General features: G+C 36.7%; 2 protein-coding genes and 1 long non-coding RNA gene across 3 annotated transcripts; all 3 read right to left on the bottom strand.

Annotated features, from left to right (window-relative positions):
- Positions 1-2,758: 2,758 nt before the first annotated feature.
- LOC106454516 (protein ORGAN SIZE RELATED 1-like) lies at positions 2,759-3,367 on the bottom strand. Its single transcript, XM_013896634.3, has one exon. It carries the CDS (start codon positions 3,271-3,273, stop codon positions 3,007-3,009), a length of 267 nt encoding a protein of 88 aa, XP_013752088.1. The 5' UTR covers positions 3,274-3,367; the 3' UTR covers positions 2,759-3,006.
- A 2,757-nt stretch (positions 3,368-6,124) lies between these two features.
- Positions 6,125-7,528, bottom strand: LOC106450672 (transcription factor bHLH100). The gene is made up of 2 exons (XM_013892385.3): positions 7,084-7,528; positions 6,125-6,755 (listed from the first exon to the last, which is right to left on the bottom strand). The coding sequence occupies exons 1-2, from the start codon at positions 7,366-7,368 to the stop codon at positions 6,309-6,311; spliced, it is 732 nt and encodes a 243-aa protein (XP_013747839.2). The 5' UTR covers positions 7,369-7,528; the 3' UTR covers positions 6,125-6,308.
- A 7,251-nt stretch (positions 7,529-14,779) lies between these two features.
- LOC125608886 lies at positions 14,780-17,418 on the bottom strand. Its single transcript, XR_007339477.1, has 7 exons — positions 17,064-17,418; positions 16,811-16,950; positions 16,592-16,709; positions 15,819-15,990; positions 15,380-15,547; positions 15,068-15,314; positions 14,780-14,972 (listed from the first exon to the last, which is right to left on the bottom strand). It is a non-coding gene; the product is annotated as an uncharacterized LOC125608886 (long non-coding RNA).
- Positions 17,419-17,585: the final 167 nt, after the last annotated feature.

Consider the following 17,585-nt stretch of genomic DNA (forward strand, 5'->3'; position numbering starts at 1 on the left):
TGGTGTAAATTAGTCATAGTATATATGAAGATCACAAATGTGTTGTAAAGTAATTATGAAAAGAGATAAATATGGGCATCTTCAATCCATAAAAACATTTTGGTGTGAAAGCTACACTATTTTAATGTAACTTTAGTATCAAATTTTTTTCTTCTTCAACCACAATACCAAAATTTTCACTAAACTGTATTTTTGATTTTTATATTATTCAGTAGGAAATTTTATCTTACTTGATATATATAATTATATTGCACAACATATATCAGACTCACATATTTGTTTTTAAAATAAATATTTACTATTTTGATATATAATAATATCAAAATAAAATAAACTATTTAAATATATGCATATTTATAAAAGTGAATAAATAGTATTTTGTGTTGTGAATATTAACATATCAATTTGGTATGGTACTGTAAATTTACATAAAAATGATGTTTTTAGAGTTAGATTGGAAAGATTTTAGTAAACAAATTACACTATGATGGCATTTTGGCATTGGGTTGAAAATGACCTTAGTTATCTGTTGACAATAGCTTCCATTTTTTTTTCATATCATATGTATTTGTATCCAGTTATAACATTGTTATTTTGTGTTTTATATTGGTTTTCTATCGTTTCTCTCAGTCATAGGTTCATCATTTCCCACCAATACTTAATGTCTTTTACTCGTTGCAAAAACTATATCTTTCTCTAGATGAAAAATATATGTTTTCTAAGTAACTCAGTATATTAACAAAAACTATATGTAACACTTTGGAACCCCATGATTAAAGAGCTCTAAATATTTGAATTGTCTTCAAAAAAAAATATTTGAGTTTCTTATTTTGGAACATTTGAGTTTGTTGTCAAAACGAGCACGTTCGGTTGTTTAGGGGTTATATTATGAATCACGTAATCATTATTTAACGTCGTTTCACAATTTATCCGACCTTTTTTCAAATGTATTCATATGGTTACGACCGAGACAAACAAAAACGGACCAGAATATGTATACGTATTCATTCATTCTCATTTGAATGTATAGGTGCAGTGGATCTGATTTTTGTGGACAAATGAAATTCCTTCTCGTTTGCTTTTTGTTGTGCCTAAAGATAGAGACTCGACAAAGCGAAGACCGTTTATCTTTAATCATTTTATAATTATATAATTACATTTGTTTCTTTTTTTCTCCTTTCAATTTGGTCAAATCTCCTTTAGTTCTGTGCGAAGTCTCAAATCTTCATCCACACTATATATTTCCCTGGATAACAACATATTAACATATCTCATGATTCTCATCCATCTTATACTCGTACAGTACTTCGCACTGTTTTTCAATGCAAACACGCAAACACTTAATTACATATATGATTAGTTTTATTAATGTTAAAATCAATAAAATATAATCGCTCAATTTATCAGAACCACCAAACACTGGGATTACATTTAACACTGTTTTCTTACTAATTAAACCACTTGTTGGAAAACTGAAATTCAGTGTGGGAATAGATGCATGCATGAACTTTTTGAAATCAATCATCCCTCTATTTAAATTAATCTACTTGAAGTTAAATATATATACCATTAGACCGTCGATAATGCTCATCTCCAACCTATTTTTATGCCACTATAATTCATCTAATCATGAGCTTATGACTATTTCACTCGCTAGCCACCGTACCTATAAGTCAAATATAACTAACTTTTCTATATATTATTATTCTTAATTCCACAAGTAATGGCATAAAATAAAATGATTTTTGACAAAATTAATATACAACTGCATTTTTATGTTTTGATTTTTTTACCTGCTAGGTCTATGATGACTAAGGGATAAATCAAGTACTGATAAGAATAGTATACTACTTGGTTTTAACTTTTAAGTGTTGTCTAAAATTTTGTACTCAGATTAAAAAATTAACTGAAAATTTATTTGATATCATTCTACCACAGTTGAAATTGTCTTTAAAGCAATAATATTATATTGTATTATATTATATTATCTTTCAAATGAAGAAGGTAAAATTAGCAGAACTAAATTTGTATCATGGTTTAAATATTGCATTGAAAATCTAAAAAAAATACAGTTGAAAAATAATATAAGAAAAAACAATACTACTTATTATATAAAGAAATTAAAGCACTAATTAAATTAATACACTAAATTACGGACAAAAAAAATACACCAGATTGTTAAAACAAGAAAACGAGCATGGAATTTCAAAGAGAAATAAAATATCTAAAACATGTAAACAAAAAAAACTTAAAGAAAGATAATGACTTTGTGACCATATTAAAAGAACAAAAATGTAACTGTGTGTCGAGGACAAATAAACCAATGGAAAATCCAATTTAATCTGTCTCCTGGACACCGAAGTGCAGTGTTAAAAAAAAAAGACATCAAAGGGCGATTCACCGTTGTCCAGTGTCTGTGTGGGTTCCACAGTAAACCCACTAAAAAAGAATCATATTAGTTTTCAATTTTAAAAACAGAGTTTAGTAGATAAACAAGGGACTCATAAACAAGCGGGTAGCTGATAAAGGTATTAATACATATGAACAAGTGGCTTATTTCATTTAACGGGTATTTTCGTCATATATTGGTTCAGATCTAATATCGAGTGTAGTATTTAACCCCTCTCTATACTTCACCAATTTTTGTTTAATTAGTTTATAATTTTAAATACATCATGATATTGTAATAGTTTTTTTCCATACATCATTTGGTAGTTTAAAAGTTCAGTATTTAACAAAAATGGGAATAGACATTGAGTTACGAAAAAGATGAGACTGATAAACAGAAATGTATACATGCACAATTGCACATAAATATATAAACTGCATTTATAGAGCACTTTAAAAGAAAAGTCCGAGATCTATCACATGAGACGATCTTACTTACACGAAGCTAAAAGCCCTTAATTTGCTCCGTACATACATATATATATAGACACTTTTATACATGTTTGTGAAATGCATATACATCTGTACGGTCGGTGCGGAAGTCGGCGACCCCACTCATCAGGGGTCAAGAGGTTCTACCGAGAGGCTAGGCTCATTAGAAGGAGAAAAAGCCAAGAAAATTAGGAGAATCATGAGGAGGAGAGGGAGCAGGAGGAGCGTGGCTGGAGGAGGTGGAAGCGGTGGAAGGAACGGTGGCAGAATCAGAAGAAGCAGAGAGACAAAGAGAAGAACTGCGACGGATCTCGCCGTGATCAAAGAACTTCCGGTCAAACCCATCGGCTTGGGTGTGATGTCAACTCTCAGCCGTTGATTATGTACCATCATCTTTCATTAGTAGTAGTTTATCTACAAAAGAAATACTTCTGTTCTTTTGGTTTAGTGACTTAATAATCTTTCTGCGGTCTCTCTGCCTTTGTTTTTTCTCTGGCTCTCTACTTATAGTGTGGGAAATTGGGATAGTTGGAATATCTACGTCCATAAATGTTTATATTATTGTCCGGTGTACTTTTTACCTAGAAGTGTACATTTTCCATAATTACAACCTACACATTGTAATAAATCAATGTAACATGTAAAAATAGTTTACAATTTTTAAGCGGTTTTCAATTTGATTAATATTTGGCAAAATATTTTACTTAACCAATTTAATTTGTTTATTGACTTTATAAAAAAAAACTTCTAGAAGAATAAAGGCATAAAGCTAAACAAGTTAGCAAAAAAAAAAAGAAGCTAAACTAATATTTTACTGCAAGCAACGTGAAGAGGTAGATGCATGAACATCCGAAGCTTTATAGGTATGTTGACGGTGACCGGAGGCTGAAGTACTTTTCTGTACATTGTTTTTGAAGTTCCCAAGGCGGTTCTTTGTCTAAATTCGCCTTCTTTAGATCACAAATCTGACATAAAAACAATACATGATTATATACTGCATCTAATAAAACATTTAGACTTTATTATATGATATCACAAAATAATAAAGATAAATTTAATTTTACCAGAAATTTGATTCTACTTTTCAAATTTATATTTTAAAAGATAATCATTTTTATGAATAACTAAATGTATGATGAAAAAGACTAAGCTAACTCTACTAAATCATTTATAAGTGTTTAAAAATTATTTATATTTTTATAAATACAACCCAACCCTAAATATTAAACCAAAAACAATAAATATTAAATCCTAAATCAAAATATTTTGATATTTTTAACTAAATTGTTTTTTTTTTAAATTGGTATTCAGTTAATAGTATTTTAATTAGTTTCTCAAAAAATATTGACTTCTTAATTTGCATTTTCTCATACCACAATTACTGAATATGCAGTAAAATAGAAGAAATACTCAGATTGTAGTGTGAACAATTGTTAGGAAATAAATGAACAGACGAACTAAACAGTATAATGGATTTATTTTGTTGAATAAAATGTAAATATTATTGATAACTATTAATTTGATTGACCAAAAACTAGCCATGTCATTAGTTACTTACGTGAGACATTTGGAGTAGTAAAACCAGATTTAATTTTAATTATTTATGTATGTCACTACATATATATACATTCTTTTATATACATAGTATCATCTTCATCATCATATATCTTGTATATATACACTTACAAAACAATTATATTTCGCTTGTGTGTTTATCAGATAAAAACACAAACATGACAAACGTTGATGGTCAAGTGTTTTCATTTCCTTTATGTAATTCTCAGCTCGATTGGATTAGAATTCTACTGTGTGAGTTTTAAAAATGGACATACATTAGCCATTTAGCCTAAATACTAACCTTTGAATCTGAACGCTTGTGAAAACGTCATGAGAACTAAGAAATGATGTGCTTTTCCTTTTGCCAACAGTGATGCGGTTAATCACGGGTAAAACGTATTTCACTAAAAAGTTGGGTCACGCCTGTGAAAAATATTGAGAAATTTTCATTCCTAACTGGAGAATGCATTGCACCTAACTGCCTATTTTGTATACTTTCCCGTGTATTTGGCATTTCTTTGGTATTATTATTTGACCATTTGGTTATTTTCAACATTTTCCATTTTAAGTAGTTTCATTTTCTTTTTGGCCATCTCGTTCCCAACTTGGTAGGCTTTACAGCTTCGTTGATGCAGTAAGCCTAGAAAAGTTATATTCCCTTTTGCAGTGTTTTTTGTTACCAACAAAAAAAAGCATTGAATCAATCGTTAGATATAGTTGAAGAAAAACTCAATGTTTAATCATTCGACAGTCTTTTTACTTTTTAACAGCATATTGTATTACACATTAGTTACAATACTAGGTAATATATTCGAACATGTTATAATTCTTTGACAGTACAAAATATTTATAAAAATTAAAATCAAGATATAAATAGAAGATTTCACATTGAAAATATGAAAGAGACTTAAGTATATATAAGGGATTTGGACCACCGGCCAATCCACTTACCGCCAATTAGTTTTAGTTTGGAAGTCCAAGAAACTTGTCATAGTAATCAGAGCGGGTCCAACACTTTGACCCATTAATTCGGCATGAAAAGTGGTCCGATCATTCTATTAGCTGATGACCTACAAAAAGCTCAGTTCTTCAAAATAGCTAGAAAAAAAACATTATCTCAAACAAGTATAATGGATTATGTGAGATTAATGGTTATATGCACCATTATTTCGAGGGATGATATTGGAGAGAAGATTCCACGTTGGAAATATGAAAGATATTTAAGTAATATATAAGAGATTTAGACCATCGGCTAATCCATTTACCGCCAATTAATTTTAAGCTGTAAGCCCAGAAAATTCTACAAAACAATGTTTCTGTCGGACAAATGATACAAGAATCATTTGTAATAATGTCTCATATAAATAATCTACTAGATGCTTATGTTTATAGTATTAACTTGTTTACTCAACAAATTCGTCTTCTCACCTTAATTATTGATTAAAAGAAACTGGGCCCTTGCTTCAAGTTATTAAATGTTGCTTGTTCAAAAAAAAACTGAGCCCCTCCAGTTAAGGCCCAAAATATGATCATTAACCTAGTCTTAGTCCCTTAATTATATCAGCTACAATTAGTATCGCAGGTAAAAGAGTATAACTACATGTTAATGCTGCGGTTGCTACCAATAGAAGAAACTTTCTGATTGTCTAGACCCATTCTTTGGTTTAGAGTTAGTTAGGGATCAAACAAAACACATCGAGTTCTTGTACTCGACAATTAACAAACCTTTTTTTTTACAAAATAAATTTATTATACAAAGGAAAACCTTCTTGCTTAAGCAGAAGGTACAAATTCATACTATTTCGATTCTAAACTTGAGTTTTAAGGAGAGATACAAAAGAAAAGACCAAATCACATCAATAGTTATTGTATTATGTAGACGATTTTCCACATTTCTCGTACAAATACAACAACCTATCATTTAACTCTTCGAAATTCAGATTGCAATTATTCATCTGAAAATGCAAAGTGTAAAAGAGTCTCTCTCCTTGAGACCTTGAAGATGAAGCATCCATAAGAACCAACCCATCTTCTTCTGTTCCACTCAGTAAATTTCCAAACGAACACTTTACAGTCTGTAACGATGAAATTTGGACCATTACTTCTGTTTCACCGAGCCTAGTCGCAGATACAGTTGATGCATAACGTGTGCCCCCTTTCTCTGGATTACCGTTTTGGTCAGCGTAAACCAGATCCTTTTGACCCGAGATTTGGAAACAGAGGTCATCTTTCTTCTTTATGAGCTGCTTGACTTGCTCTTGCAGCTCTGGTATGTAGTTCAATGCATGTGAAACTGTTGCAGAAACACTTAACTTCTTCTGCAAGAAATATTTAAAATAACAGATCTTTCATTGCGTTTAAAAACACGCATCACAGTGTTTTCTATATAAAAAAAATAAAAAGTTGCAAAAGCAAATGAATAAGAAGTTATAGAAGTTTCAGGAAAGCATTTCATAAACGAAAAACCTTAATTACGATCTTATACTTTTATGTTCATTGTTTCTTTTGGATCAAATATGTTGAATGTTTTTTTTGGATCAAATAAATATGTTGAATGTTTAACTTGTAAATTTTAATGCCTCTACGAGTTTTCGTTTTAATTTTTTTTTTGAAGTAAAAAGTAAACTTATTTGAATTGATTGTTACCGATTGATCGGAAGCTGGAAGACAAGAACGAAGAGATGAGAACATAGTGTTGATCTTTTTGCGACGATCACGCTCACTCGCGTTGTGATTAAGCTTCTTCATCACGACCTGATTCTTTACCTCTAAAACTCCATGTCTCTCCGACGACGCATTCTGATGAGCCACCTCCAAGTCCGGCAACGGAAAATCAAGAAACGTGTTGGTTAGGTCGTCGTTTACAAAAAAGCTCTGGTCTCCACAAGGCCAGTCGAAATGGGGAAATAATGGCGGGACGAGTGCACACATTTTGTTTAGACAGTGTAAAGGATCTGTTTTTTCTTCGTCCTTTTTTCTAGAAGCTATTTCGGTTGGAATATGCTGGTGAGTTAGTTGGATTATTCATGTCTCATTATTTATATATACACACGGATACAAACAAAATAGAAATAAACAAAATTATCCAGTGTATAAATATAAACGAATATCTATGATATGTAAATTAAAATAATACTATAGGGCCAAATGTATGGGTCACGAGTGGACATGCGTTGTCACGTGGTTAAGTATTTTCTCCCCAAGCAGGAGCATGTTCCAAGGATCACCAGTTGACATACTACAGGCATGTACAACTTTTTAATAGTATGATATAATGAAATATAAGTTATCTATGGAATGATGTAACTCTATTTATGCCATTACACTAATCAAAATGTGGTAATGCGAAAACATAAACTACAAACGATAAAAAAAACTCTAAATATTCTCTTAATGTGATCGAATATAAATTTTTAATTAGAACTATGTATATTTTACATAACTATAAGGCCATGAATATTGGTTGGACTAAAAACAGAGTCCTTAGGATATTTTAATCATATTTGTAGTTTAGGACAATTATAAGGACTTTGGTTAATTTATGTGATTATTAGTGGGACTTTTGTTTGGTCCTTAAGTTTTTTTTTTTTTTGCTGAAACTTAAATATAGAAGATAAATCAAATTGAATAATTAATAAGAAATCAAATTTTATTCATTTAATTAGAAAATTTCAAACATTTTATTACATTGCAATTACAAAACAAACACAAATAAAAAAAAGGAAACACACATTTTATTCATTATATAGCAATTTTAACCTTACCTTTAATTTGGAATATGTCCAAATTTAGCCCATATATGTTCAACCAAATCTTGTTTTAATTGTTGATGGGTATGTGGATTCCGAACTTCTTGCCGACGAGCAATTGAACAGCCGGTATTTTTTGATCTTTTAACAGTAAAGTTTAAATCCTCATCTTCAAATTCTTCCAGAGTGTTTGCATCTTTTTCATCTTCGACAATCATATTATGAAGTATGATACATGCTTTCATAATATTTCCAATTTTTTCTTTATCCCATAACTTAGAAGGATTTTTGACAACGGCAAATCTTGCTTGCAAGACTCCGAAGGCACGCTCAACATCTTTACGAACTGCTTCTTGGGTTGTAGCAAACTTTGTCTGCATTTCAGTTTGAGGTAGCCGAATAGATTGAATAAAAGTTGCCCATTTAGGATATATACCATCTGCTAGATAATATGCTAGATGATACTCTTTTCCGTTGACATAATAGTTGACTTGTGGCGCGATGCCGTTAATAACGTCATCAAAAACAGGCGATCGATCAAGAATATTAAGATCGTTCATAGTACCTGGAGCTCCAAAGAATGCATGCCATATCCAGAGGTCATACGAAGCGACAGCCTCCAAGACAATAGTTGGTTTTCCGGTTCCGCGTGAATACATTCCTTTCCAAGCGGTGGGACAATTCTTCCACTCCCAATGCATACAGTCGATGCTTCCAATCATTCCCGGAAATCCACGTTCCTCGTTCTCATATAGAAGTCTTTGCAGATCCTCCGGTGTGGGATGTCGTAGGTATTCATCGCCAAACAAGGAGATGATTCCCGCGGTAAAATTGTGCAAACATTTTCGAGCAGTTGTAGCAGCTAGACGTATATACTCGTCTACCATATCGGCCGCACCACCATATGCCAATTGTCGAATTGCTGCCGTACATTTTTGTAGAGGTGAAAGACTTCCTCGTCCGGTTGCATCTTCTGACGGTCGGAAATACGGAATTTCTGTGGAGAGGCGATGCACAATACGGAGGAACAAATTTTTATTCATCCTAAACCGTCTCCGGAATAAACTAGTAGAATATGTCGGATTGTCGGAAAAATAATCATTCCAAAGCTGGTTGTGGCCTTCCTCTCGATGTCTCTCAATAAAAATACGCTTTTTCCTCTCTTTTGGTTCTGGTATAGGATCATACTCCTCTAAAAATTCCTCAATGTGGGTATCGAAATCATCATTATCATCATCTCTGTGGTAATGATAATGAGATGAAGATGCCATTAAGGATAAATCAAGAGATGTGGTTGTGATAGTTTAGAAAATGAGGGAAACCAAAGAGAAGAGAGATTTGAGTATTTGTTTTGACAAGAAGAAACTCATATTTATAAGCTACAATCTTTATAACTCCGTGACTTGATAATGAAAGATACAATGACATGTGATGGAAAATCTTGTCACGGGTTATTACATTTGCTATTAACAATCACATGGAAACAACAATCTTGTCACGGGTTATTTCAAGTCTTAAGAGTTCATGTGATTGGTAGGTGTAGAAATTTTAATGTATCACAGATTGTATACATTACAAACATGGATCTAAGTTCATACACATTACTAGCATTCCTAATTAAATACTACAAACATGGATACTACCATTACTAGAAGAACCATAACACCTAGACCGAGCTCAAACCCATGACATTTTTTGGCCAAATCAGAGACAGTTTTCTCAAGCATAGTCACCTTCAGCTCCGTCTGGTAATGGAGATCTTTTACCTGGTTTAGTTCAGACTCGTAGTCACTAACACCGGCAATATAATCAATCTTATCTGATAGCAGAGCATACTGTGTACCTAAAGCTTTGATCTCCTCTGTAGCCGCTTCCTCCCAGCACTTGTATACATGGCAGTCTCCATCGTCGATGTTCTCACATGAGTAGAACCTTCTCCCCGTGATAGATGTCCTAAGAACCGGTTCTCCACCGCAGTAGCATTCCCTGGGGAAGCCGAACTCAACCTCCGGCTGCGGAGGGTACTGAACACGCGAAGCTTCAATCTCTGCTTGGTCGAGCATAATATTCATTTCTGTTGAGCAGTGTTCACTCTCTGTTGTGTTCCCTAAACCATAATCATCCGACTGAGACGGCTGCGTGTAGCTATAATCCAAACCCATGACCTGAGCAAACATTAAAACAGGACACACCACGCGAGATGATTTCATTAGTTAAAACTTAAGATCACATATAACACAAGCTCATAAAACATAAGAGAAGCATTATCATTAGTTAAAACATAACATCACATATAACACAAGCACATAAAACATAAACCACGACATAAGCTACATTTTCATACATATTAAACAAGACAGAGACAGGTTCACAACGGCTTAAGAGGAATTCTTAATTAGAAAAACTAGAAGAGTTCGGCCAAGAGCTTGTTCATTACGGTTTCTTGACTCTCACTTAGTGGACTGGTCTTAGCAAGGAGAGTGATTAACTACAACAGTTATAAGAGTGATCAATAAGTTTAGTTACTTCAATACATATTAACAAGTGTTTCGTAAGCTATCAAAAACCTACAAACCATTTAACCTATCATCTCTACGTAAATACAAATCTAAAACAGAGCTATCGACGACACAATAACAAAGACAATTGTTGATACGATACAACTACCAAGCTATGAACGATCATCATCATCATTCAATAAAGAGACAGAATGTAATATACTTAACTTATCATCACAACAAAGATTCACACGAATACTTAACTTATCATCACAACAATACAGAAACTGAACCTAATCAACAGAACATATAATCAAAATATAGAATCGATAACAGCCTCTGTAATCTACCAAACAAATCCTCACAACTAAAATCGAAGAACCCATAAGGCGGAGGAAGTAGATCGATAACGACAAAGGAACACATACCTTTTTAACTGAAAACAAACGGCAGGGAATGGGCTTAGAGACAGGCTCCGGAATGACTCGTGAGGGCTTCGTGACCGATTCGGGGGAGATGAGAGGAGAGATGAGAGGAGAAAACAGCGAGCACGTCGTCGGTGTACTATCGCCACATGAGTCGCCAGAGAGAGAATCAGAAGACGGTGAGATCGATAGACTGAAACGAAACGAGGGTTTCCCCTACCCGACGACGCCGTTTCATCTCCACTCGACAGCTGGCAACGAAGGACGACATTTAGATCGACCTTAGTTAAGGCTCGTCCCGCATAATTAAACCCATTTTCTATTTATTTTTCGGCCCAAAATTGCTAAGGACCCATATTTGGACCACCGATAACTATGGCCTAAGTTTATGAGGGGCACACGAGGGATACACGGGTTTGGTAGAGATGGAACTGTCGAGAGGCGCGTGCAAAGAACGTACCCCTCACGAGGGATACACGGATTTGGTAGAGATGGAACTCTGTCGAGAGGCACATGCAAAGAAGGTGGAATACTTTTATAGCATGATTAATAGAAATTCTTAGGGATAGATTCTTAACGGAATATAAAAAACTATTTTTTAATTTTTAATTAAAAAAAACTAAAAATCAGTTTTTAAATAGTTTTTTAATTAAAAGTTAAAAGACGTTTCTAAGAATCATACTCTAAAAATCTCCATTAATCATGCTCTTAGGCCTTTCTCGTGATTAACAAGCATATCTATGTAATTAGCCAGTAAGCATGTACGTAAGCATTTCCCTTTATTATATTTAGCAAGTGTAGATTCCCTATTTAAAACTTATTAACTAAAATTTTTGTAGTGTAGTGGATAACGTTTTTATATATATACTTTTCAACTTATGTAGCATAATGCAAATAAGTTGAAAACAAAAATTTGAAAACAAAAAGATGAGTGAGAGAGTGAACGCCTGGTTCCCTCTCGACAAATCCTCCGTCATGAATCCGCTGCTCGCTACCCCTGGTAGTGACTCCTCTCGTCCTCCTCCAGCCCCTCCTGACCCTCCTGACCCTTCCCACATCCTTCCCCTCTCCGACTTCCCTCCCCTCTCCCCCCAAACTACTCCTCGGTGCTCTCAATCTCCTATGCAAATTTCTCCTATCAAGGGGACTGCAGTTAAAGATTGTCAGCCTGGTTGTTCTTCTTTCACTACTGATGTCGATTTGACTCAGAAATCTCAGTTTCCTTCTGGATCTGATATCTCTTCTACTGTACAAAATCGTACTGTTGACCTAAATTTTCAGGGGCTTGCAGCTCTCCCCCTTAAATCCTCCTCTCCATTAAACACTAACCGTGCTTTGGCCGGATCAAACTCAAACCCTCCCTCTGCTTCCTCACCTCCTTGTTCCATATCTAAGTCTACCCCTATCCTCTCAACCAATTGCTCCACAAAAGTTCCAACCCCTTCCTCCACTAAAACACCTATCCCCCCCTCCAAAAATTCTACTCCTCCTCCTCCTCCTCCTCCTCCTCCTTCATCCACCGTACCTCCTGCCTCTAATCCCCCTCCTCAGACCTATGCCCAAAAAGCTAAACTATTTGCTGATCGATCCCTTCGTCGACTTGCGCCACTTGCTTACTCTGAAGCTGGGATCCCTCAAGTAACTATCCCAGATGAAGTCTTTGAAAGAGGCGCTTCCTTACATAAAGATTTTGTCATTGGAGCCTTCTTTGCAAAGATGCCTTCCTACAAGGCAATAGAGAATGTCCTCAATTTTTTGTGGGGAAAAGGTACTAAACTGGAGATTCATACTAACCCGAAAGAGCGTACTATGATGGTTCGCATTCCTAATGAATACATCAGAAAAAAGGTTCTGGAGAAAAGACTGTGGTACGTAGGCACTGCCATGTTCCATGTAGCTAAATGGTCTCCTGAACAAGAGGTTACAACCCCTGACCTTCTCTCCATTCCAATCTGGGCACATCTCAAAGGTGTTCCACTCGACCTACGATCCCAGGAAGGTTTAAGTTTCGCAGCAGGATTGGTGGGTGATCCAAAAGAGACTGATGAATACACAAAGAACTTGACTAACCTTGAAGTGGCTCATGTTAAAGTTGAAGCTGATCTCTCTTGCCCTCTCCCCTCTCTGGTAGAGCTGAAGCGCCAAAGTGGAACAGTCATTCCAGTCACAGTGGAATATCCTTGGGTACCTCCTTCCTGTTCTCACTGTAAGCAAATTGGACATATCCTAAAGGACTGTTTGTATACTACTCAAACCTGGAAACCTACTGGAAGAACTACTGACGAAACAACCAAAAAAGATGCTTCTAAAATAGGCTCTTCAAAGGTTGAAGACTCAGGTTCCCCTAAGCCAATGCAGGAAGAAAAAGCTCAGAGTCATACACCTGAAGAAGAAGCAGCAAAGGACCCATCTCCCCCTATCGCCTCTCCTCTTCCACCCTCAAAAACCACTCTCTTAGATGCTGCTCTGATTAGTGTTGACCCAACACCTCCTACTACCACTAACCAGTCTGTCCTTTTTACTGCTTCTGATGAAGAAGCAGATCCCACTGCCCTCTCTACTGCCCAACTCCCTTCCAGAAGAAAAAAACTTTTTAAACACAAAACCTCACTCAAAAGACCTCATCCAACATCCTACCTAGCCATGCTACCAGACTTAAACCCTTTTTCAATCTTGATAACTTCTCCTCACAAAGCGTTAAAAATCACCACTGAAAAAGACCAAAACCACCCCCCCATTACTACTGAAACACCTTCCCTTCCATCTTCCTCATCCACTCTTTTGTCACCCCCTCTTAATCGCTCTACCTTAGAAGGACCCCTCCTCTTACCAGGAGTGCCTCCTCCTAAATCTCTATGAGTACAAACTTATTTTTTTGGAATGTTCGTGGTCTTAATGACCCGAAAAAACATTCACCGCTCAGCCAGTGGCTTTTGTCACAAAAACCTGTTTTTGGTGCCCTTTTAGAAACCCATATTAAAGAAACCCAACTCTCTTATGTCATGTCTAAAGCTTGCAGAGACTGGAATTTTTGCTCTAATCATAACTCAGACACAGATGGAAGAATAGTACTTATCTGGAAATCCCCTGCTGATGTACGTCTTATCAGCCAATCCAAACAAGCCATAACCTGTGAAGTCAGCATCTCAACTAGCTACAAGTTTATCTTCACAGCCATTTATGCCTCCAACGAGAATGAGGATCGCCAAGACCTTTGGGTTGAGCTCCTCAATATTCATCAGTCTTTGGCTTTGGATTCTGGCCCCTGGATCCTAGGAGGAGATTTAAATCAAATAATCCATCCTGCGGAACACTCTTCTCCTTCCATCATTAGCCTTACTCCCCAAATGTCCTCTCTAAGAAATGTGTTGACTCAACTAGGTGTCTTTGACCTGCGATTCCTCGGTCCTCTCTTTACTTGGACCAACAAATGTCCCTCCGCCCCTGTTGCTGAAAAGCTTGACCGCTTACTTGTTAACCAGCAATGGATATCCACCTTTCCTCATAGCCTAGCCACCTTCCTCCCACCTGATTTCTCTGATCATTCCCCGTGTCTTATTGACCTCTCTGTGCCCCTTCCAATCGCTGGAACCCGTCCTTTTAAGTTCTTTAACTACCTGACCAAACACCATAAATTTAACCGGACACTTGAGGAAGCATGGATTCAGGCCGGTGGATTTGCTTCGGATCTCTCCTCTCTTTGCTACAAATTCAGAAAAATAAAGGGAGCTTTGAAAGAATTAAACAGAGAAAATTTTTCTAATATCCAAGAGAGAGTGAGAGAGACTAACATTTTGCTTAATAATGTGCAGATTCAGGCGCTTCAAAATCCTACTCAAGCACTTTTCCAGGAAGAACAAGACCTGCATCAAAAATGGTGTTTTCTTAGACAAATTGAAGAGGCTTTTTTCAGGCAGAAATCGAGGATAAATTGGTTAAAGGAGGGTGATCTCAATACCACTTTCTTACACCGTCTGGTCCAAGTTCGAGCATCCTATAATTCAATCAGATCCTTCTCGACTCCAGCAGGACTTCTGGTATCTGATCCACTTGCTATGGGAATGATGGCAGTCTCTCACTTTCAAAATCTCCTATCACCTCCTATCCTTCCATTCGTTGTCTGCCCTTCTATCTGGTTCCAAGAGCTTCTCTCCTATCGCTGTCCTCCTCAACTTGTATCCTCCATGACCCTACAGCCAGATGTACTGGAAATCACCAGAGTCATGATGAAACTGAACCCGCAAAAATCCCCAGGGCCAGATGGACTTACTTCAGGTTTTTTCAAAGCAGGATGGGAGATTGTTGGACAAGAGGTCATAACTTCGGTTCGAACCTTTTTCTCTTCATGCTTTCTCCCCTCAGCTACAAACGCAACTATTCTCAGTCTTGTCCCAAAGAGACCAGGAGCAACGGCAGTTAGTGATTTCAGACCTATTTCCTGTTGCAACACAATATACAAACTCATCTCAAAGCTGCTTGTTCATCGCCTAAAACCAATGCTTCCTGATCTAATTCTTCCTAATCAAACGGCATTTGTTCAGGGGAGACTTCTAATAGAGAACACAGTGCTTGCTTCTGAGATAGTTCATGGCTACCATCGTGATAAAGGTCCTAAACGTATGGTATTGAAAGTTGACATAGCTAAGGCTTTTGATACTATCAACTGGGATTTCATTCTCAACTGTCTAGCAAGTATTGGAGTACCTAACCTGTTTACTCGATGGCTGAGGGCTTGTATCTGCACTCCTTCATTCTCCGTGGGCTACAACGGCACAGTGCAAGGGTACTTCAAGAGCAAGCGAGGGTTACGGCAGGGAGACCCCTTGTCTCCGTATCTCTTCGTGATCGCCATGAACTGCCTGTCGATCCTCCTTGATAAGGCTGCAGAAGAAGGAAAGTTTCGTTATCATCACAAATGTGTACAAGCTAAATTAACCCATTTATGCTTTGCAGATGATCTCCTGATATTCACAGAGGGAACTCTAAACTCGGTTCAGGGAGTACTAGAGGTTCTGAGGTCTTTTGAGACTAAGTCTGGTTTAGCTCTAAGCATATCTAAGACCAGTTTCTTTACGTCTGGAGTACCTACTGATGAAATTGAGCAAATAAAAAGGGAAACAGGTCTATCTCATGCTTCTCTGCCTATCAGGTACCTCGGAATCCCCCTGGTAACTAAAAAGCTATCGGTCTCTAATTGTGAACCCCTGCTCCTAAGTGTTAAGGCAAAGCTAGATTCCTGGAGCGCTAGAACATTGTCATTTGCAGGAAGATTATTGCTAATCAATACAGTTATATCGGGAATATCAAACTTTTGGTGTGCTACATTTACTATCCCCAAAAGCTGTATTAAAACTATAAATTCTCTATGCGGTGCCTATCTATGGAAAGGTACCACAGAAGGAACACATTCAGCTCGAGTAGCTTGGGAGGAGATTACACATTCAAAGGAAGAAGGAGGTTTGGCAGTAAGGGATTTAGTAACCTGGAACAAGGCTTGCGTGATGAAACTCATTTGGCTGCTCTTCTTTAGGTCTGGATCAATATGGGTAGCTTGGTTCAAGCAGGAGATCCTCTCAGGATGCACTTCGAACTTCTGGATACTGAAAGAAAGTCAAAAATATTCTTGGACAATCAATCGGATGCTCAGGCTACGCGATGAGATTTTTCCATGGATAAAAACGAGGATTAGAGATGGTGCTACCTGTCGGTTTTGGAGTGATAACTGGAGTCCCTTTGGCAACCTGTCTGTCTATCTGAACCTCGCTCCTGCAGCGCGAATGGGTATTCCAAAGACGGCTACTATCTCTGACCTCAATCACCACGGAATTTGGAGGCTCCCCCCTGCTCGTTCAGACAACCAGGTTACCCTCTATGCCTTTCTATCAACTATAAATCTTAGAGAAGGAGATGACTATGTGGAATGGGTTATGAATGATAAGATAACGAAGACTTACTCTACCGGTCGAGTGTATACAGAACTAAAGCATCATAATCCTCTGGTTCCTTGGTGCAAATTGGTATGGATCTCATGGGGTATTCCTAAACATTGTTTCTTAACATGGCTGTTCATCAAAGATAGATGTCCCACCAGAGATCGTCTCATAAACTGGGGACTACCAACTTCCCCGAATTGTCTGCTATGTAATGCCCCGGCTGAATCTAGAGACCATATCTTCTTTGAATGCCCTTTTGCCTGGTCTGTCTGGTCAAGAATGTCAGCCCGATGCAACCTAGCTCCGTCTCGCACCTGGAATCAAACTATCTCTGAACTCCAGCAACTGAATCGACCTCGCCCTAATAAGCTACTCTGTCTCCTCACTTGGCAATGTGTGATCTACCTCATCTGGACTGAGAGAAACAACCGCCTCCACCGCAATACATTCCGATCACCGGACTCAATCTCTTCTCTGGTCATCTCTACCATCAGAACAAAAATTGCCTCCATCAGATTATCCTCACCACCTCTCTCATCAGCG

The sequence above is a fragment of the Brassica napus genome, chromosome A5, assembly GCF_020379485.1.
Source record: "Brassica napus cultivar Da-Ae chromosome A5, Da-Ae, whole genome shotgun sequence".
Lineage (NCBI taxonomy): Eukaryota > Viridiplantae > Streptophyta > Magnoliopsida > Brassicales > Brassicaceae > Brassica > Brassica napus.